The following is a 22,453-nucleotide window of genomic DNA, read 5'->3' on the forward strand; positions in this document are numbered from 1 at the left end:
TGGTCTCTCATCCAAATACTAACTACAGCCAACCCTGCTTAACTTCTGATGAGACGGGGCTAGATTGAGCCATCCAGGCCAGGGCTTCCTTGATTTAGAACACACCAAATTTCTACAGAAAAAAGGCCACAATAGATAATTATAGAACAGGTCCAGTATTATTACATTTAAACTGTTATTTTGCAAAGTATTTTGCATATGGAAACCAAGAGTTTTGAAACTTATGCAAATCAAAGTGTGCAAAAGACTGCAATTTATTTGAAGAACAAGATGCACTAATGACAAAACACATATGCGTAACAATTAAAAGATATGCAATTAAACTGTTTTGTCTCCCACAGCCTCTTTGTAATTAGAGTTCATGCCTGAGAGTATACTTAAAAAAATATACACCAAATTTAAAAACCAAAAATGAACAAGTCAGTTAATGGATGCACAGATAGGATTACTTTTGAAAACACAAGCATGCAGCTCTCTGTAGATTTTCAAGAACAAATCTCTGAAGGGTAATTTATGCTGGCAAACATACTTTAGTATTTATTGAATTATCACTGGATGCTGTAATAAACTAACTATAGACCCCCCCAACAAACCCCCGTGCTTATTATTCTGCTCAAAAACAATAACTTACTGCATAAGTAGAATTCCGTTGCATATGAATATGTTTACAATTCTAGCCTACACTCCTATATATAACACTTGTTTGACAGCGACAGATGCAATTCCAATGGCAGTCATTTTAGATAAACAGAAATTGTGACAGCAATCCCTTGGGCTCCACGTAGGGAAGCTTTGCTCTGACAGCCATCAGACTTTGTTAATTTTCAGCACACATAATCTTATTCAAACCAGTTTTCCTTCAGTAAAAACAGTATGGCATCATCATATCCATCTTGGTATAGTGATTGCATTTTCTCCTGGCTTGGTGGAAACAGCGCCTGATGAAGTCTTATGAGGTTGGCTGTGGATAACTGAAACAAAGAGGCAAGACAAATGAACACAGCATAAATATATATATACAGCATAAATATATTTTCTTAATCATAACAGAATAACCTTTTCTGTTTCTTTGGTTCTTTAGTTTTATATGATTAAATACAAGGATGCAGGCTTCATCAGGGCCAAGTTCTGACATTCAACATTTGCTATTAATTACTATAATTTATCACATTACTGTCCTTCCCTTTCTCCACAGCTTTTAAAGAGGATTATCCCATTTTATCCTGAGAACAACCACGCGTACCTTTAAAAAAACCTGCTTACTCAATAACTTTCAGTGAACGTCATGAATGAGTTGGACTTTGGACCTGGGTTTTGCCATCCAGAACCCAAACTACCAGCCCAGCTATAGCAAGGTCTTCCATTCACCATTATTTGAAGAAACCATCTGATCAGCCATTTATGAAGACCACATAAAAAATACAGGGAATTTTGCTCATTTCTTAAATGTTCTAAATTTCTACAATCCGAACTCCAGAGTGATACTACAGTACATACGACCATGGTTAGTTTTGTACTATTCTGTAGCTGTTTTTCTTAATCTCTATCTATTTCTCATTCTGTATATATACAGTGCAAACATTCCACCTACTCCAACATTCATTGCTACAATGTTTTGTCACTACAATTACATGGTTCTTTGTTTACAGAACCACTTTTAAAAATTCTGTTCTCACTGTGTTAAAACTCATCTAATACAGATAATAGTGGTGTTTGAACTGCTTTCACAAAACATTATTCTGCTTCTTCTCTCTGGCTTTAAAAGAAATTATTCTATAATAAAGATGTTGGCATGTTTATTATAGATTAATAATAGGTCAAAACAAGCCCATATTATTCATTAATTGTCATCACTAGTTGAAGAAGTGCCTACTCCTTTATGAACCTACCCAATCAATACAGTAATTGTTGCTCCTATTCTGCCCTGGGACTGTTTTCATTCATTGAAAAGAAATGCAGTCTTTTTTTTTAGGCCTACTTGAAAAGCAAGCAGTTTGACATCCCATATTCCTTCAAGCACTTTATATTTGTACTATGTAGCTGGTGCTGCTAAATGGAAAAGGTATTCCCAACCAGCTACAGAAATTTTTGTTTTGGTAATGATTGATAATGAGCCCTGTGGCACAGAGGGTTAAGCTGCAATACTACAGTCCAAGCTGTGTTCACGACCTGAGTTAGATCCCAACGGAAGTTGGTTTCAGGTAGCCGGCTCAAGGCCGACTCAGCCTTCCATCCTTCCGAGGTCGGTAAAATGAGTACCCAGCTTGCTGGGGGTAAAGGGAAGATGACTGGGGAAGGCACTGGCAAACCACCCCATAAACAAAGTCTGCCTAGTAAACCTTGGGATGTGACATCACCCCATGGGTCAGGAATGACCTGGGGCTTGCACAGGGGTCCTTTGCCTTCTTTTAATGACTGATAACTGACTGTAATGATTTAAAAGTGTGAATACCTAATTCAAACGTTAGCAAATAGTATTACAGTAGAAAAATACATAAAAATGATGAATGGGCTGCAAGCTAAACGGAATTAGGTCTTATTTTAAATGAAACTATCCTACTTCCTGTTTTTCTCATAGTAATACATATAACTATCCAATCAACAATGAGGAAACCAAAAGGGCTCAAAGGTTACTGTGCATAGGAATGTGTAGAGAAAAAATAAATTACTACTATGTGTGCAGTAATAGACACCATTAAACAACCATGTGGTAGAAAATCCTGTCATGTGGTAACCTGGTCATTGGAATTTACCAAAACTAAGTCTTTAATCACTAAAATCAATAGCAGTTTTAAATGTGATCTAGCTTCCTATTAACACCTACAATGTGATTCCATGAATATATAGAGTGTAATCTAGCAGGGTGATTTCCTTCCAGAAGCCACTCTTCCTAGCCAAACTCTTAACTTTATCATAGCTGACCCTTTCTATAACACCCAGAAACATTTTAAGATACTACACCCAAAATCAGGGCAGGTCACATGATTAAGTAGGTTAGTCTGAGACAAGGAGACTGGTCCAAAGCCAAACAATGAGCTTCATGATAGACTGAGAATTGGAAGAATCTAGCGCTAAGGGCTTTTTAAAATTTAAGGCATTTCAAAAGACAACTGTTTTCTTCAATAAAAACCCTCTGTGTTGTCCATAAGTATAGTAACATGCCTGAATCCAGGCAGAGTCTGTCTGGAAAGGTTTTTATTGGCTGTTTCCTTGTTGGCGTAAAAAACTTTCTGAGCAATGTCAGAAAGGGTTTGGGAATACAGTTGATCGTCACAACATCACCATGCAGAATAACAGCCCATTCCTGAAATTTGGGCTGAAAGGCCTTAGGAGGCTGACGCCGGCCTCTGCCAGTGCAGGGGCCCACACCACTGGTGCCCGGAAGGCACACGCTGGCATGACTGGCCCCAGTGCCGGTGTGCAGGCCTGGACGCCGGCCCCTGGCAGCACTGGGCCAGAAGGCCGCCGCAGCTTCCCGCCAGCCTCTGGATGCCGGTACAGGCCGCAGTGGCGAGCCGGGAGGTGTTCCAGTGCCCTGGGAGGCATTCCCAAGGCGTTCCAGCGCTGGGCGGGGCTGAAGTTAGTCGGCCTCCTGAGCCATTTTGGCTCGGGAACGCCCCTTTTTGTTTTACAGATACGCCAGCTTTTTGCGCTGCAGCTTTTTGGCACCAGGTAGAGGTTTCGGAGGTGCCGAAACCTGTTTAGGAGGCAACGCCGCTGGGTTGCCTCCTAAAACCGGCGCAGGCATTCCTTTCAAGAATGCGCTGTAAAAGTGCTTTTGAGAGTAAACTAGTTTACTCAAAATCCTATTCAGTTCTGTTCAGTGGGGCTTATTCTTGGAAACTGTTCTTAGGATGGCACTGTTAGTCTTGATTCTTGGTCTGGGCATTGCCTGGTTGGTAAATGAAGCAAAACAGCCCTTTAAAAGGTAATATGGCAACACTGCTTTGGTATCACCTTTGAACATGGCTTTTTGTTTTGCTCTGTCTTCTGGGTATACAGCCTGCCCATGCTGAATATGTAAAGCAGTGGTACAAAAGCAAAGGGCAGGTTATCGCTCATTCTTTAAAAAAATAAACTGGCACAATCTTTGTGTATTTCTATGGCTGTTGAATGAATGACTTACAGTGCAATCCAATGCAGAGTTACTCCAGTCTAAGTCCATTGAAATGAATGGGATTAGAGTGGAGTAACTCTCCTTAGGTTTGCACTGCTAGTGTAGTGTGAGCTGGGTATAGTGTTTTTAAAAAGCTAGATGCTCAGAAATCTATATAACGGACCACAAAATTATCAAATCCAGATTTGTTGTATTTAACCAAGGTGACTTCCTAGACAAAAATTATTCTGGAGCTATTCAAACATCACTTTAATTTGCAAATCTTACCATTAAATCTTGCTTTGCAATTTTAACATAGACATCTATGCGTCCTTTGTCTTGTGGGCAGATATCCAATCTGCCACAAAAGGGAGAAACTGTCACAGTTCGGCCCACTGGCAGGATGGGGAGACCATTGGTTAAGCCACCATCAATCCATTTCTAATAGAAAGTAAAACCGGATTTAGTTGATTTTGAGAAAATTTCAGGTTATTCTGAAAAGCTTCAGGTTAGGAAGTTTCAGAGTTAGGTCCTCTCAGATGAAATTCCCTTACAAATTAGAAAGGTCGCCAAATTCTGCGCAGCAATCTACAAACTTCGTCAAAGTTTAGTAAAATAAAAGTCAAAGTAATAATGAAGTTAAAAATCTTCTTTTGAATTTGTGTCAAAATGTTTATTTCTTATCCAAATCGTGAAACATTTTAATTTATATTTATTCTTTTAAATTAACATGACACAACTTTTAAACAATATCAATGTATCCGCTGTAATATTGCTGTTACGTTCTTAATTTTTATTGGAGCAAAGCCACAATAAATGTTTCTGACTCTAGTTGATGCTGTGGCAGTATTCAGAAAAGCTCATTATTCTGGCTTTGTTCGTCATCTACCAATATGCTTTCATTCTGCACGCATCAGAATAGATTATTAGTCAGAAGTTTCAGGATGCATAATTTCCTGTTACAAAATTTCAAAACAAATGCTATGTTTTGGGGACAGTGACCAGGAACAATCTTGTGCATCCATTCTCAGGGGAGCTATTTTGCTTATTCTACGGGCCAAAGTGATGGCCACCAGGAAACAAGCCAATCAATATCTATTTTGATACAGAATCAGCTCCATATATGAGTAAAAGGCAATGCAATTAAAATTAGATTGAGTATTACTAATAGATTAACAATATTAATAATAAAAAATCAAAGTCAAAAATAAGCTAAGAAAGGGGAGGTAGTGCGATTTATGGAATAAGATTATTGATCTCAGTCAGCCGTTTACATATCCCACATGTCTGGAGACAGAATTTGGCTACTTGGAAAAACTCACATACACAAAAAGAAGGCACCCACGGCTATCAGCGAACTGACTCTGATGGTGGCAAAAGAAGAACTGAGGGAAGGGGTCTCGGCACACCGGTAAGACACGCTGTTCCAGTTTGACCACCTGCGCACTCCAGCGCCCTGCACCCCCTAGTGGCTAAAGCTTGTAAAATCCTCTGGTGGTAAGCCTGTAAGCCTGTGCAAGCACAGTCCCTATGTGGAACTGCACTTGAAGACGGACGATGAATTGAAAACTATTCAGGCGAAGGTAGCATAATCCAGCACCATACTCATATAAAACGTGGGATTTCTTACTCTGGTGATTAGAACATATTCCCTACTCTCACAAGAGTGGATAGTCACTCCATGTCATCCACCGGCAATACTTTTTTTTGTTACGCCAGGTGTTCCCGCAATCATCCCTCCTTCCTACCCTGTGTTCTAATGAGTGTTTTATGTGCTCATTTTAATATGTACTTTTGTTGTTATTGTTTTTATGAATTGTTTTAATGTTTTTTGAACTGTTTTAATTTTTTAAACTGTTTGCCAGCATAGTGGCCTTCATTGGGCAGAAAGTCATATGAATTTTGTTAATAATAATAATGATAATGATGATGATAACAACAACAAAAATAATAAATGTTCTGGTCTCAGATGAAAAGCCTGTCTTGCATATCCTTTTTACAGCATTCATCATAAAACCCCAGACCTAGTTGTCTTTTTTTTTGGGGGGGGGGAAACTATAATTGTTTAATCTATAGATATTTTCTGGACAATATCATGACAACAAAGAGTTCTGTTTAATGAGGCATCTTAATTATGATGAACCCTGCCATGAATCCCTTTGTACAAAAAATCTGGAAAGGGCTTTTCTTTAGCTGTACACACTACCTGTACACACTGTGAATCAACACATGTAGAGGATTGGGTACAAACATGCTGTCCCCACCCCTTGCCTATGCATGACTATCAGCAATTAACCACTATACGCACAAATAGACGTGTATACACATAGAGGCTGTCCCCAGGAACTGGGAGTAAGGAACGAACTGGGAATAGGGAAATAACCTCAGCCTCCTGCTGTCCCCATGAATGGAAGTGCTGCTTTTCAAACATTCCTGATCAAAGGGAATAAGCACAAATGTGTACACTTTCTCCATATGTTAGGGTTGCCAGATTACCCCTGGCAACTGGTGGTGGGTGGTGGGGTAGGGTTGCATGCCCCAGGTTGAGAAACTCCTGGCGTTTTTGGGGTGGAGCCTGGGGAGGACAGGGACCTCAGTGTGGTACAATGCCATAAAGCCTGCCCTCCAAAGCAGCCATTTTCTCCCAGGGAACTGATGTCTGTAGTCTGGAGATGAGCTGTAATTCTGGGAGATCCTCAGGTCCCACCTGGAGGCCAGCATCCCTACCATATGTAGACATCGTGCTCACAAACCAGACATCATGCATTAACAGGGACAGTGCCAGCACAACTGTGCCCATTTCTCCTCTACATGTGTTGATTCAGGGTCAGTACAGGTTATGTGCAGCAAACTAAAGAAAAGTCCTCTTCACATATTTTCTGGTAAGGCATTTGTAGTAAGCATTCATTATAGGGCTTACTATAACAAGATGCTTATTTAGTTAGTAGAATAAGGAACACAATGGCACTTCCTTAACCCATTAAGAAGCTGAGCTGCTTCCTCTTCTGGCGCAACCATCACTTGTAGAAGTTTTAGGCACTTGGATTGTCCAGATGATGTGCTTATTTTCAGTGTCAGTAGTGCTTTTACACGTTACGGATACAATTTGCTTACAAACCACAGCAAAGCAAGTTTTCAAGGCTAAGATGCTATAGAGGAGACATGTAAATTGGGCCTATTAAAAGTATAAAAACTCAGTCCTATACTTACGTTTACCAGCTCTGGGCTGGGAAATACCTGGATATTTGGGGCGGAGCCTGAGGGGGTGGGCTTTAGGGAGGGGAGGGACTTCAATGGGGTATCATGCCATAGAGTCCCCCCTCCAAAGTGGCCATTTTTTCCATGTGAACTGATCTCTTTTGGCTGGAGATTAGTTATAATCACAAGAGATCTCCAGCTACCACGTGGAGGTTGACAACTCAACCTATACTTCATCCAATTATCAAAGTTTCAGTTTTGGCAAACACAATACAACTTGCAAAATCCAGAAAACAAACACAGACCTCTCCTTCATAATCCACTGCACTGATTCCTGCATACAAAGGAATAAAACTGCTGGCTAGAAGAGCCTACAGAAGAAGGGTAAACAAAAACCAGTCAAAATATTGTAACGGAATAAGAGCTTTATGTTTTCAGTAATAGCTGTTAGTCTTATTATTCTTTTTAACCTATTTTTCAAACAATCTTACGTATGCACTTCTAAATGGCTGAACTCTGCATTGTTGACAGTAAGATCCTCATACATAAGTTCCTAATATATCTTTCCTCTACAACTTTGGCAGACCATGCTGGCTAATTATATGAGTTTGTTGTGTTGATCAAGGCCTACCAATTCTGGCCTGGATCTCATTTTTGTTATATAACATATTTAGAAATGTGTGCTGCATGGACCTGCTGCCTCTCATGACAAGGTCAGCTCTGTAACCACAGTTATCTGCCTTGTCTGATGAACAATGGCCCTCCTAACATTCTGTTCCATCCTCAGCCATTTGAAAATGTGTCTTTTTAGCATGAGATAATGAGCAAGGCCGTAACACACATCACAGCTCTTGAATGTAGCCTAATTTTCAGTAAAATTGTGCTCTGAAAATATTACATTGGATGATCTAAACCACGAGTGTCCAATCTTTTGGCTTCCCTGGGCCACATTGGAAGAAGAAGAATAGTCTTGGGCCGCACATAAAATACATTAACACTAACTTGGACTGCACATAAAATACACTAATACTAATGATAGCTGATTCATAAAGTTTTAAGTAATTTTACAATTTTGTGTTGGGCCAAATTCATAGCCGTCTTGGGCCGCATGAGGCCCTAGGGCAGCAGTTTGGCCAAGCCTGATCTAAACTATCTCAAGGAAAACCATAAGAACCTACATCCCTTTCTATGTAGAAGTTGAACAAAATGTCTCAGACTGGAACTCTAAAAATATAAGAAATTACTCCGTATGAGATATTTTAAAGAGGATCACAACTTAAATCCTGCTCCAATAGCCATCAGTTTTGAACTAAGGTAGATTCTCTTGACACAATCCAATTTTCTCCTGCACATGGTTAGCTTTATGTGTCCTTGTGTATGTGGGGAGAAGGGAAGAGAGAAATGTGGTGGGTAAAGACTTGCTTCGCATATTGTTTCTGTCAGTCTTGATATGGTCTTAGCAGGATCAATGAGTCATTTTGTGATCCTGTGATCCTGAATGGGGATCTAAATTTTCATCAATAATTTAAAAAAAATCCAGAGGGTTCAAAGGAATCTGGTCAAACACTTTGAAATTGATGCAAATCTGTGCTGCCAGTCTGGGTGGAAGCCTCTTTCACCACATGGCTCTCCTTTAAAAAGATAAAGGTCCTCTGTGCAAGCACCGGGTCATTCCTGACCCATGAAGTGACGTCACATCCCAACATTTACTAGGCAGACTTCTGTTTTACAGGGTGGTTTGCCAGTGCCTTCCCCAATCATCTTCCCTTAACCTCCAGCAGGCTGGGTACTCATTTTATCGAACTCAGAAGGATGGAAGGCGGAGTCAACCTTGAGCTGGCTACCTGAAACCAACTTCCGTCGGGATCAAACTCAGGTCGTGAGCAGAGCTTGGACTGCAGTACTGCAGCTTACCACTCTGCACCACGGGGCTCCTTAGCTCTCCTTTACCAGATTGAAATAATGACTTCTTGCAACTCTTCACTCCTTTTGTTCTGCCTAATACATGAACCTCTACCTTTGCATTCGGATATCAATTTTTTGGGGGGAAATGCCCTGTTTACTTACGCATACACATAGAAAATGGATGAAGGTTTATTATTTCCCAAGGAATAAATAAGGCTCCAGTTATTAAGGTTCACAGAAATATTAGGTCATGCTGTTTGCAGTTTAAACACGTCAGCAGTCCTTCTACAGCAACATAGTTGCTCAAGTGAATAAAACGAAGAGTGCACAGGCCACAGTTAATAAAAGCCAAACTCTTGGACCCTGGAGACACTCATGCATTTTCATTTATAGAAGTGATATGCAAGTCTCCCACTTTAACAAGGTCTTCCCTGGAGGCAATATTCGAGAGCAAATGATTTTTTCCCCCATTTTTAGCACTAGTGACTGATGTAAAGAGGCGATGCAAGTCTCCCACCTTAACAAGATCCTCCCTGGAGGCAAAATTTGAAAGCAAATGATTTTTTCCATTTTTAGCACTGGTGACTGATATAAAGAGGCGATCTTGTGCTATCTCATGAGCATTGGGAGGGAGAATTGAATCAATGCTGCCCCTACAGAAAAAGAGAATGATAAACATTAGTCAGCCTTAATAATTAAACATCTTCTAAATAATTTAGGTGGGATAGAATGCTCTATCTTCTCACACTTATTGCAAAGAGCCCTCCATACAGAATCTCTACAGCACCATTTATTTGGGGTTTCACACAAAACTAAGTTCAAGAGACTACTTACCAAAAACCTACCTAAGTTTCGTCATAAAATCATAACCCGGCGTTAGTGCACCCAAATATTGTTTCCTGGTTTCTTCTGCAAATGCATACACAACTTTTATACACTCCTGAAATGCATATATATACACAAATGTTTATCTCAGGCAAATTAATGCTTAATTAAAATGTTAAAAATGAATTACTTGTACATTTAAAATTCCTGAAAAAAGAAAAATAAGTCATAGAAACATCATCAAAAGTCATAGAAATGCCATCATACTTCTTAACAAACCACAGCACCACAAGGATTAGTAGTTATCAATTTAAAAAATGTCAAAGGGATATTTGACAATGTAGCCACAGCTACATTGTTGCCAGCCCCCCCTTTCATCTGCACATCCCTATCCAGTGCCTGATGGATTTTCCCCCCACCCTCTATTGAAGTGGAAAAATAAGTGGCTCCGCCAGGCCCCATTCACTTACACCTTCCAAAAATGGCTCAGTAGCACTTTAAGCTGGGTACTCAAGGTTGGGTGGGATGAAAAAATATATAAAGAATGAAAGTATAATTTATTAGAAGCGCTATGTCAAGATTAAAATGATTTTTAAAAGTTAAAAGAGCACATTGGCATTTCCTAAGGTTGATATCTATAACCACATGCCAGAAGTGTTTCGGCCTATGAGGCCTTCCTCAGAGGTCAATTGAAACCCATGTAAAGCGTACACACATTGACAGATATATATACATATACAGACAATATAAAACAGACCTGGCATGTAATAGGTTGTATAATATATTACCAATTACACAAACATCTGTATATGCCAGGTTGATAATTGCACACATCTTATATGGGAGACATATACAGCCCAGCATAACAACTTGAGACAATCTTACCAGATGTTTGTGTAATTGGTAATATATTATACAACCTATTACATGCCTGGTCTGTTTTATATTGTCTGTATATGTATATATACCTGTAAATGTGTGCATGCTTTACATGGGTTTCAATTGACCTCTGAGGAAGGCCACATAGGCCGAAACACTTCTGGCATGTGGTTATAGATATCAACCTTAGGAAATGCCATTGTGCTCTTTTAATGTTTTTAAATCATTTTAATCTTGACATAGCACTTCTAATAAATTATACTTTCATTCTTTATATATTTTTTCATCCCACCCAACCTTGGGCACCCAGCTTCCGGTTTCTAGGTTGGGTTTCATTCCCCTTTTTTCTTCTACTTTTTCATTCATTCATTCATTCATTCATAAACCTTTAATGGCATATAAATTGTTACAATTGATATGAACAATGGTCATAAAGATCACCCAGTGATGACAATCTCATTTCTTGGCTGTGACTCAGAAGTTTATATTCACAGAGATTTTCCAGTGTCTTCTATAAGTGCATTACTGTATATAAGTGTACTTTCATAGACACTTCCTATTACACACACCACACATTTCCCAGACAATAGAAAGCACTATTTCTTGGGCTTTGTATGCATATATTGGAGGTGGCTGTTATATGCAGAGAAGAATTTTTTAGTTCTGTCTACTTTGACTAAGGTACACCCAATGGAAGAAGACCTCTCACACTATAAAATTTGTAGGAACAAACTTAGAATATTTCCAATAAGCAGGAAAGATGGCTGAAACTAGCTGGCTAGTTTGCTTCATTATCATACAGCCCTAACATCTAGATCTTTTGCAACAGGCTTTCTTAAAAGTAATCCTAACATTATTCTTACTTATAAGAATCACTATTTTCACTTGGAATATTTAGCGCCACCTGAAATTCTACACAACGAAAAGCACAGAAGTTGAACAGTTACAGATCCTTCATGAGTAATGAGACCCTACAATATACTGAAAGAACCATGCCGATTTAAATCACAAAGAACTGTAGGTGGCAATTTTCAGTTATTTTTAATGTCACAGGCTAGAAGTTGTAATTTACTAAGACTGCTTTAACGCTCATAAAAATGCAAAATCAGCTTAAACAGCTGCAGATAGCATATGGGCAATATCTACAGCACTGAAATTCAAGAGAAAATATCAGTTGAACAGGAGTGATTCCTATCCAGTGACTTACAAAAGGCTTTGGTGTTCAGGAGAGGGGGCTTGAACAGTGCTACTGGTAGTGGCACTGAAGGGAAATAACGCACAGGGATGAAGTGTGCTAGAGCTGCGTTTTTTAAGCATCACATTAGAGAGGATGAGAGAACTACACTGGAAGAACTAGGATTCAGTTCAGTCAGAGAGAACTAATGGAAAAGAACATTGCTGTGTAGTATCTTAAACAAGACAACAATTATTCTGAATTGTCTAGTCATAAAAGTTGGCATTCAATACCATCATGCAGTACATAGCTAATCAGGGACATCCTTGTAATCAGACCCGAAGTTGTTGGAGGGGTGACCACTAGGAAAACAGCCATATATAAAAGGCCAAAGTGTGTGAACAAGTCTCAGAAACATCCACCAACATGGCCTGGCTTCTCCATGTATAATCTTGCAATATACAAACCATGAGATATACGCAAGATTTCCAACAAATTCAAAACGTATTTTGCATAAATCCATCCTTTCTATATTCCATTTTTCCTCTGGAACGTGCCAGCAAAAGGAAGTTGCTTTGATGCAAAGCTTTGATTCGGTTTCTGTCAGCTGCAACTGATATCATCCAAAGGCCACAGATTGAAGGTAGCATCTCTTTTTTAACAATTACAGTTCTTTTTCCAATTACCTCTGTATTTTCTGGCACTGTTAAAAGAAGGGTGGCAATCAAAGCGCCTGCAGAAGCTCCGGCAAAGGCCTTCACAGTGTTCAGTAGCTTCTTACCATGTCTGCAGAGAGCAGTTGCTGCCCCCAAGTGGTAGATCCCAAGAAACCCACAGGCTGCAAACGACAAGTTGAGATGCTTCATTTTGGCTATGGGAAGAAAGGTTGCCATCACAGAATGGGTCATTAATCTATTCTTTTCTTCCAAAATGCTCTCTCTTGTGACATAATATAAGCTTAAACTCATCAGGACAGGTTTGGTTTTGCATGGCAAAATACTTGGAGAGGAATACTTCCAAAACGTTTGAGGTCAGGTTCTGTGAAATGTGAGCAAAATTTCACACTTACATCTATTAAGTTAAGCCCATTCATACAAAGACATTATTCTCTTTGGCTCTATTTTATCCTTACAACAACCCTGTGAGGTAGGGTATACTGAGAACATGTAACTGGCCCAAGGTCATCCAGTGAGTTTCCATGATAAAATGGGAATTCTGGGTCTCCCAGATACTAGTCTGAATCTCCAAACACTACATCACACTGGCTTTCTGGGGGTGACTGCTGTTGAACAGTAGCAAGCAGCTGGGCTGGGATGAGTCATGCAATTTACATGGTAGGAAACTGTGGTGGTGGCTGGCAGGCCTGCCCACATGAATCCTCTCTAAAAGGCCAAAGCAACTCTGAAAAGGGCCCTGCTCCCTCCCCCTGCCTTCCCCTGCCAGAAACCCAAGATTAGAAGGCTGACAACACTATTAACCTCCAATTTTTTTTTAAGATTTCAGACCACCACCACCCCCTGCAAACTTGGGGATTTTGTCAGGTTTGTAGAAGATCCATCTTGCCTGTTCATGGATCCAGCCTCTGGATTTAAGCATGCACAGATTTGGCCACATTGAGAATTAGATATAGTTATAGCAACAGAACAATAATATGGCACTAAACCCCCAAAACATAGTAGATCCAAATAAGTTAGATCCAAAACAAAGACAGTGAAGTTCCATTGACAGAAATAAATGAATATAGCTGTCTTCATATTAACAATGATTGTTATATTCCTCAAAATGTTTGCACAACAGCATGCATTCCTTATGATGCTATTGCATTTGCTTGTAGACTACATTACACCCTAAGACTGGGAATTGTAATAGTGATGAGCAACCAAAAGACCTTGATGAGAAAGAGACAGTGAAATCATAGGCCAGATCTAGTAACTGCAGATGACACGTGATTTGCCACTGAAAGCTGCAGGCCTATGTATTCTCTTCTCTTTCCCAGTAACACTTAGCAATGCCAAATGTGTGACATGATGTCATTACATTGTGATATTCTCATAAGCAGCAGCCCATTAAGTGGAAATGCTCAATAATACAATGATTTCACATCACACATTCTGCATTACTGAACGTTACTAGAAGGAACAGGAGACAATGCAGGGATGCTGCTTTCACAGTAGCTGTAACATACAGTTAAAGGCACATGTCTACCCCACATTCAAAAGGTCACCACCATGCAAATGGTTAGCAAAGGTGTTCAAACTCCATAATAAAGGACAAGCATTGCTATAGTATGAAAAAATATGAAAGCTCCTGGAATTTTCAAACAAACATTCACTAACAGCCCATTCCTGAGCTTTCAGCAGCCGGAGGCGGTGTGGCCAAAGTGCTGCCTTGGCGCCTCCAAAGCTGTTTCATGTCTGCCAAAAAGCAAAAAAAAAAAAAAAAGCCTTTTAGAGGCTTTTTTGGGGTAAAAATGGGGCTTTTCGCCCCATAGAGAACAGCGATGCTGCACCTGTTCCGGGCTCAACAGGGACAGGAAACTGCCTACAGCCAGCTCTGCCTCCCGGCACGCCCTGGGAATGCCCCCCGGAACGCTGGCGCAGGCCTTTACACCAGTGGGGTGCCGGTGGAAGGCCCAGCCAGCGTCCCAGGGCGGCACTGCCACAGCAGTGCTGGGAGACCAGCATCCAGGCCTCCCCACTGGCATTGGGGCCACTCACGAAGGCGTAAGTAGCCCGGGAGTCGGCGCAGAGGGCCCCAATGCCAGCGCAGGCCCTTCCTGGCAAAGTTCCTTGTACTGTGACAAAGTTCCTTGCACTATCTCAGTTTATTGTGACAGAATGAGGTCTGCAGGCACTTCATTCTAACCACAGGTGGGGAGGATGGAATTTACTCAGTTGACCCAGGTTTCACTAGACAGGGGTTCCCATATTTTGAGCCTGCAGGCACACTTGAAATTCTGACAAAGGATGGTGGGCACAATCATCAAATGGCTGCTGCAAGAGGCAGAACCAACCACAGTGTGGTTGAGAAAGATTATGCATAACTCTGGTAATAGCCCTTCAACATTTCAGGCAGAAGCTCTGTTTAATAGGATGCCTTTTAAAATGAACGTACCATTTAAAATATTTTCTTTCATATACACAAAAAGTATACATACCGAGCTAGCTTTAAAAAAAAAAACCCTTATCTGGCAGTATCTGTCTTCATTTTGCAAACATCTAGAGCACTTATACAAAAAGAAAAGGGAAAAAAAGCTTCTTCTCCTGGCTATTCTATGATCCCAGCCATTTTTAAACTGCACTATTACAGTTAACAATGACAGTTATGCTAAAGGTCTGGCAAGAGCTCCTTGCACATGTGCACAGTAACAGTAAGATTCTGGTCAGATTCTGATAGATCACAAATGATTTTTGAAAAGTGACCAAAATAATTAACTTCCACCTGAATAATAAAAATACACTGAAATTTAGAGGATGTGATGTCTTTGGTAGAAGTTCCAGTTAGGTGCATTAAGCATTTTAGCCAGATAGCCCTATCGTTAGTCAGAAGGAAGTCCCACAATGCTTTGACCATATTGCTTCACTATTTTCACAGGGACTTTACATAAAGCCATTGGCAGCATTATACCACGAACATCAGAAACTCAACAAGCCGTGCCAGGCTGTACCCACTTTCTAAAAACACTTGGTGGGTGCCAGAAAAGGTGTTGGAGGCTGCCAGTACTGCCTATGGGTGCCACACTGGAGACCCCTGGCACTAGACCCTAATGAAGCAATATTTTTTCATCCACCATCACAACAGAAATTAGAACCATCACAAGGCTGTAAGTTTATGTCTTCCTGTTAGGTCTTCTGGAAACTAAATTATATCTTTCTGTTCCTTTAAATATTCTTTCTTGAACCAAGAAGCTCAGGTTTTCTCTGGCCACCAATTCTAAACGTACCTGGATGTACATTAGTAATCTAGTCTGTGGTAGTGATTCTAATCCAGACAGGAGTCTCTGTGCCATTTTTGCACCTTGGTAAGAATGGACTGAGTTAGGCTATCTGTTCAGGCAGCCCCACTTTAACATAAATTCCATATAATGAAAAACATTATTTTAATTTAAATCATTAATTTCAAAAAGGGAAATCACATGATTGAGGAAAAGTGTCTACACTGGGCAAAGGGAAAATAAAATTAGCAATAAATGCTGTCTTTTCTTCCTAAGGCCAAAACCTATGACTGAACTGAGAGATAGGCAGAATGATATTAAAGTTACTATTTTTTTTCATTCTATCTAGTTAAGCTAATTAGGTTTTCTCATGAAAACCATTTCCTGTTTAGCCAGGCTTGCTCTTTCCCAGCAATCATGGCACTTCCATGGCTAGTCTCTCTTCTTCTAATACGTCCCCATCCAGACCTTCCCAGCTTGGGTTACAAACATCCAGGTGGTGGCTGGAGATCTCCTATTACAACTGATCTCCAGGCAACAGAGATCAGTTCACCTGGAGAAAATGAAGTCCCTGAAGACCCTCCCTGCCCCCAAACCCCACCCTCTTCCGACTCCACCCCCCAACATCTCCAGGTATTTCCCAACCCAGAGCCGGCAACCCTTTCCGCCTTTCAGTACTGTAACACATATATCTTCTCTTCTGTATGTGGAAAATTACTATCATATGATATGTGGAACATTACTATCATATGAACTGCAATCTTCCAAGCAAGGCAGACAGAACACTAGTGGCAAAATTTGATCTACAGACTGTGAAGGTGGTTTTAGGAGCATTAGCAGCAGGCAAATTAAACATCTGCCTTTCAAAGATGTATTTTTAACAGATACTTGTGGATGATGTATCATTTCTACCATATTTGTTACCTCTAGATTCAATATGAAGCCCATTACTTGGTGGAACCAGTTGTAAAGAGAGAGGACACATGTTTGAAATTCCTTTTACAGTTCAAATTACTAAAGGAAATTAAAACTAAGACAAAAGAGATAAATGTAGTGGGTGAAAAACTGCCATATGAATTGTATTCCTCACATGGTCTTCAGATGCCATTAGCTCTTGGAATACAACAGTTTACAAAAGATATGTAAATCTAATTAAGTATATCTTTCTATTTCTAATAGCTAAGCTTTCTGCTTACATTATTGAAATCCACTAGAATAATAAGCTTTTTAAAATATCATTTTCCCTGGGTAATCCACTTATTTCATTGTCATTTTTTGTGTGTTTTTTAACTTCAAATAATAGAAAATAAATGCTGAAACAAATTGTTTTGGATCGCATTATATGTTCAAGATTGATTACCTAAGAATACACTAACAATATTATATTAATAAGGATGCTCCCCCCCAGCATCACTTTGTAAGTCTCACTGGCTTAAAGTGGAGTTATTATTGATAAAATCACTTTGGTTTTTGAGTCACCGAACAAATTTGTATTAAATTACAAGATTCAGGCATTCCCATCACTAGGCTTGATCATCCCAACTCATGCAGTCGGCATTTCATGTGAATGAGACAATGCATGCATTTACCATGTGCACACATAGCTTTGGTATACACGAATAGAACCCCAGCTTTTTCAGGGAATCTGTTTGTGTATACTGAAGCTGTACCAACATTGAATAGCCCACATATTACTTCTGCATGTGGCTTGAACAAAAAAACAGAATGTCTGAAAAGAACTGAAGTGAATTATATTATATTATATTATATTATATTATATTATATTATATTATATTGTTAGTGCCAGTAACTGCAGGGAACCTCTCAGTGATGCTCTCTGTCCCCCTCCCTTGCTCAGTGGAGTGGCAGGAGAAAAATGGGAGGGAAAAACAGAACAGGAAATCACTTCTTGTTTCAGAAAAGTAAATGATGTCATGACTCTAGATTTTTTTAATCTCTTGTTTTTACCACAGAGATCCCTAGAGTGTCGTGATGTCACTTCCTGTTTCAAAACACGAAGAAAGTTCCAAGAAGCATTCCCCCCCACCCTCAGGTCAATGGTCCCAGGGATTGCCAGCTAAGGGCAGCATTTGTTCAGTAGCATTATAAAGCTACAGCCCGAAAAGCCCAGTGGGAAAAAAAAGACACCAGTTCCTTGTTTCTATTTTTATGGAAAAGGTAGGATTTGAACTTGTGCATTTAACAGATAAGTGCCACCATTCTATTAGAGGTTTCTTAGTAGAATTCTGTCCCCAGAGCCATAGAGACCAGTGTGAAGAAGGTGCTTTATGGTTACCTTTGAACATTAGCAGATATTAAAGCAAATTACCTAAATTGCAGTCTGTCCAATATTTTCAGCATCCATTTATTGTAAGTACCTCTTAATGATTTTAAGTAGAAGTACAGAGCTTATTTAAGCAATGGACAGAGGTTAGCTTTTTGTTGTGATAACCAGGGTTAACCCATATTTATTTATACGTTGTAACACTTTTGTTATAACTTTCAAAAAATGACAAGAAACTGAAGAGTTTAGGATTAGGGTTTGTGGTAGCAATAATTAGAAAATATGATCATTAAAATATAAAACTCTGAAGGCTGAAAAGTACGCCTGACTTCTACATTTTTGGGGTGGCTCATAAAGCTGAAGAAAATTTGTCAAGACTTGCAGTATAAACCATTAACTTCCTCACCACTCATGGACAGATAGTCTCAGACATATGGGTAAAAGCAGTCCTTCAGATATTCTGGTTCCAGGATGTTTAAGTGAACAGCCTTGTCTGAGCTACTAGTTCACAGAACAGAAAGAAGTAAACCAACCTTTAGATTTTGGCTTAAATGAGTTTACCAATCCATATATATACATATGGCAACATGAAGTCCCCCAACTCTAGTTAAAAAGATCAGACAATTGTTATAATTATAAGAAGTCATAATTCTCATTGTTTTTTAATTTCTAGTCCAGCACTATCATCAGTGAAGGCAGAAAGGAGATTACAATTTATAAATTAATAGGCGCTTTTTTGAGAAAGAAGAGATAGACTGCAGACCAAATTAACCATGCAACAAGCAAGTAAAGCAATATGTAAAGAGAAGTAATTGCAGAATATGAATATTTTATATAGGTGGAGGAGGAAATGATACAAGACAAAAGAGAGTTCCAGAGAGGCCTATTTTTTTAAAAAAAAGACAGCAGAAATATCACAGAAAACAATGAAAACTTCATATACTCCTCAGTCAGACTATAGCCAATTATGTAATGCGATCAGATAAAAGAAACAGTCTACAGGCAAATGAAATAATAGGATCCTGGTTAGAACTAGTTTCTTTTTTATGTTACAGACTGCTCTGTCAGCGAGGTTCACTTAACTACTTCAGATATTACATTATTAAAGGCATACTGCTACGGTGCATGGTTGAGGAGACTCCTGTACTTAGATGTGTCATGTTGTTGCAAAAGACCTGTTTTGTACAGGGATCTTAGCCCATTCAACAAACTTCCTCCAGTCTGATGCTTTTAATATTTTCCCTTGAATGCAACCCATACACTTTGCTGTTACCCATGAATCTCCCAGGTTCAAGACGAAGCCCTCCTTTCCATGAAAGGGGATATAGGGAAGGGAGTTTGGGTCAGTCAACCTAATAGGGAAGGGAGTTTGGGTCAGTCAACCTAAGTTCTGTCTGTCAGCTTTTGGCAGTAAGCTATTAACACCTAGATGTCTGGATGGACTGCCTGACCCACCTCTGAGGTAGGTGTGTAAGGGCTACCTGCAAGTGTTTAGCTATCTAGAAATCTTCATTTTATTTTATGTGTTCTATATTTTCCATCCCAAAAAAGTCACAGTCTTGTTTTTTCTAGCAGCCTGATACCATTAGATCTAGGAAACTAAGCAGGGTTGTGTGTGTGTGTTAAGTGCCATCAAGTTGCTTCCGACCCATGGCGATCCTATGAATCAATGTCCTGCAAAATGTCCTGTCTTTAACAGCCTTACTCAGATCTTGCAAATTGAGGGCTCTGGCTTCCTTTATTGAGTCAATTCATCTCTTGTTGGGTCTTCCTCTTTTCCTGCTGCCCTCAACTTTTCCTAGCATGACTGTCTTTTCCAGTGACTCTTGTCTTCTCATAATGTGACCAAAGTACGATAGCCTTAGTTTAGTCATTTTAGTTTCTAGGGTCAGTTCAGGCTTGATTTGATCTATAACCTACTGATTTGTTGTTGTTTTTTGGCAGTCCACAGTAGCCGTAACACTCTCCTCCAACACCACATTTCAAAGGAATCTACTTTCTTCCTATCAGCTGTCTTCATTGTCCAGCTTTTACACCCATACATAGTAATAGGGAATACGATGGCATGAATTAACTTGATCTTGGTGGCCAGTGTCACATCCTTACACTTCGGAATCTTTTCTAGCTCCTTCATGGTTGCCCTTCCCAGTCTCAATCTTCTTCTGATTTCTTGGCTGCAATCTCCCTTTTGGTTGATGATGGAGCTAAGGAATAGAAAGTCTTGAACAATTTCAGTTTCCTCATTGTCAACCTTAAAGTTGAGTAATTCTCTTGTAGTCATTACTTTTGTCTTCTTGAGGTTCAGTAGTCCTTCTTGATGTAGTCCTGCTTTGGCACTTTCTCTTTTAACTTTCAGCAGTAGTCGTTTCAAGTCTTCGCTATTTCCTTCCAGTAATGTATATCATTGGCATATCTCAAATTGTTAATGTTCCTTCCTCCAATTTTTACTCCATCTTCATCTAAATCTGATCCAGCTTTCCTAATCATATAATGCATATAGACTGAAGAGAAAGGGAAATAAAATACATCCTTGTCTATCACCTTTGTCAACTGGAAACCATTCTGTTTCTCCATATGCTGTTCTAACCATGGCCTCTTGTCCAGAGTACAGGTTGCACATTAAAACAATTAGATGTTGTGGCACACCTATTTCCTTTAAAACCTGCCATAGCTTTTCATGATCCACACAGTCAAAAGCTTTGCTGTAATCTATGAAACATAAGCTGATTTTCTTCTGAAATTCTCTCATATGCTCCAGTAACCAACATAGATTTGGTGGTCTTCACAGAATTCTATGGCTCGTTCTCCTGCTTCATTCCGTGCTCCTAGCCCAAGTCTGCCAACAACATTTGATTCTGCTTTGTTTCCTACTTTTGCGTTCCAATCACCTATGATTATCAGCACATCTTGTTCAGGTGTATGATCAATTTCTTCCTGAACACTTGCATAAAAACTTTCAGTTTCTTCCTCATCAGCATCTGTAGTTGGAACATAAACTTGAATGATGGTTATGTTGATAGGCTTTCCCTGAAGTCTGACTGATTTTATTCAGTCAGACTTTGCATTATAGCTCCTGACTGCCTTTGCTACATCTTGCCTCACTATTAAAGCAACTCCGTTTCTTATTTTTCTCATTCCCCGAGTGAAACACTTCGTAATTTTCTGATTGAAAATGTCCTAATCCAGTCCACTTACTCCCAGGATTGACATGTTTAATTGGTCCATTTCTTGTTGTATAATTTCAAGCTTACATTCATTCATGATTCTCACATTCCATGTTCCTAGTATATGCATCAAACAGCTTTGAACTTTCCTTTTGCATCCATTCATGTCAACCACTGAGCGTCCTTTCAGCTTTAGTCCAATCACATCATTAAGAACAGCACTACTCATACTTGTCCTCTGCTCTTCCCCAGTAGCTAATTGAGTGCCATCTGACCTGGGGGTCCCATCTTCCAGCACTATATCTTTTTTTTCATTTTGGATTTTCTCATCATAGGGTTTTCAAGATAAGGGTTGGTCAGAAGTGGTTTACCGGTTCCTTCTTCTGCGCAGTACTAACCAGGATTAGCTGTAGTGGCACTGCTGTTGCCATCCTCCGCCAGTGTCACCTTCCACTACTGCTGCTGCCCAGTAGCTACCCTTCAAGGATTCCTCTGCCCCCATCACCATTGGAACTGCCTGTTCTCTTCTGCAGATGTGGCTATTGATCCCTGAAGTGGGTGGATGCATCTTTGTCTGGTGTCTCAGCTGTGACCATTCCATCTTGAGTGACTCTGCTAGGAGTTTAGTCTCTTGACAGAGTCTACACCCCTTATGGCATTGCTCCCAGTTTCACTGACACACACAGGGTTAGCCACAGTTAGCTCCCTTCATCTTTTCTCTCCTGTTCTTCTGTAACACGGTCCTCTTATTCATTTGGCCCACATACACAATAAAATATCCTGAATGTAAGGAGAAAGTTTCTTCTGCCATCTCTTATTCCTAAACTAAATTACCTGCTGTTTTGGTTATGCACACAGTTTAAAGGAGTACTCCCAATCTGGCCACCAAGATATACAACAGCTACAGGGATCTGCTAGCAAAGTCCCAAAGCTTGGAAGGAATACTGATAATCTGGACAGAGTGAAATCAGAAATAAAGTTTATTGAGCAGAAT

The 22,453-nt window shown here is 39.7% G+C and overlaps 1 protein-coding gene across 1 annotated transcript in view; it reads right to left on the reverse strand.

The window, feature by feature from the left end:
• Positions 1–681: 681 nt before the first annotated feature.
• Positions 682–22,453, reverse strand: part of PNPLA4 (patatin like phospholipase domain containing 4) — a 32,055-nt gene continuing 10,283 nt past the window's right edge. The window contains exons 3-8 of the mRNA XM_056862051.1: positions 12,764–12,948; positions 10,045–10,139; positions 9,717–9,852; positions 7,600–7,665; positions 4,385–4,537; positions 682–971 (exon numbers count right to left, since the gene is read on the reverse strand). Of these exons, the coding sequence (XP_056718029.1) occupies positions 840–971; positions 4,385–4,537; positions 7,600–7,665; positions 9,717–9,852; positions 10,045–10,139; positions 12,764–12,948 (767 nt within the window). The 3' untranslated portion in view covers positions 682–839. The remainder of the gene's footprint in view (positions 972–4,384; positions 4,538–7,599; positions 7,666–9,716; positions 9,853–10,044; positions 10,140–12,763; positions 12,949–22,453) is intronic.

This window comes from Euleptes europaea, chromosome 16 (assembly GCF_029931775.1).
Source record: "Euleptes europaea isolate rEulEur1 chromosome 16, rEulEur1.hap1, whole genome shotgun sequence".
Taxonomy (NCBI): Eukaryota; Metazoa; Chordata; class Lepidosauria; order Squamata; family Sphaerodactylidae; genus Euleptes; species Euleptes europaea.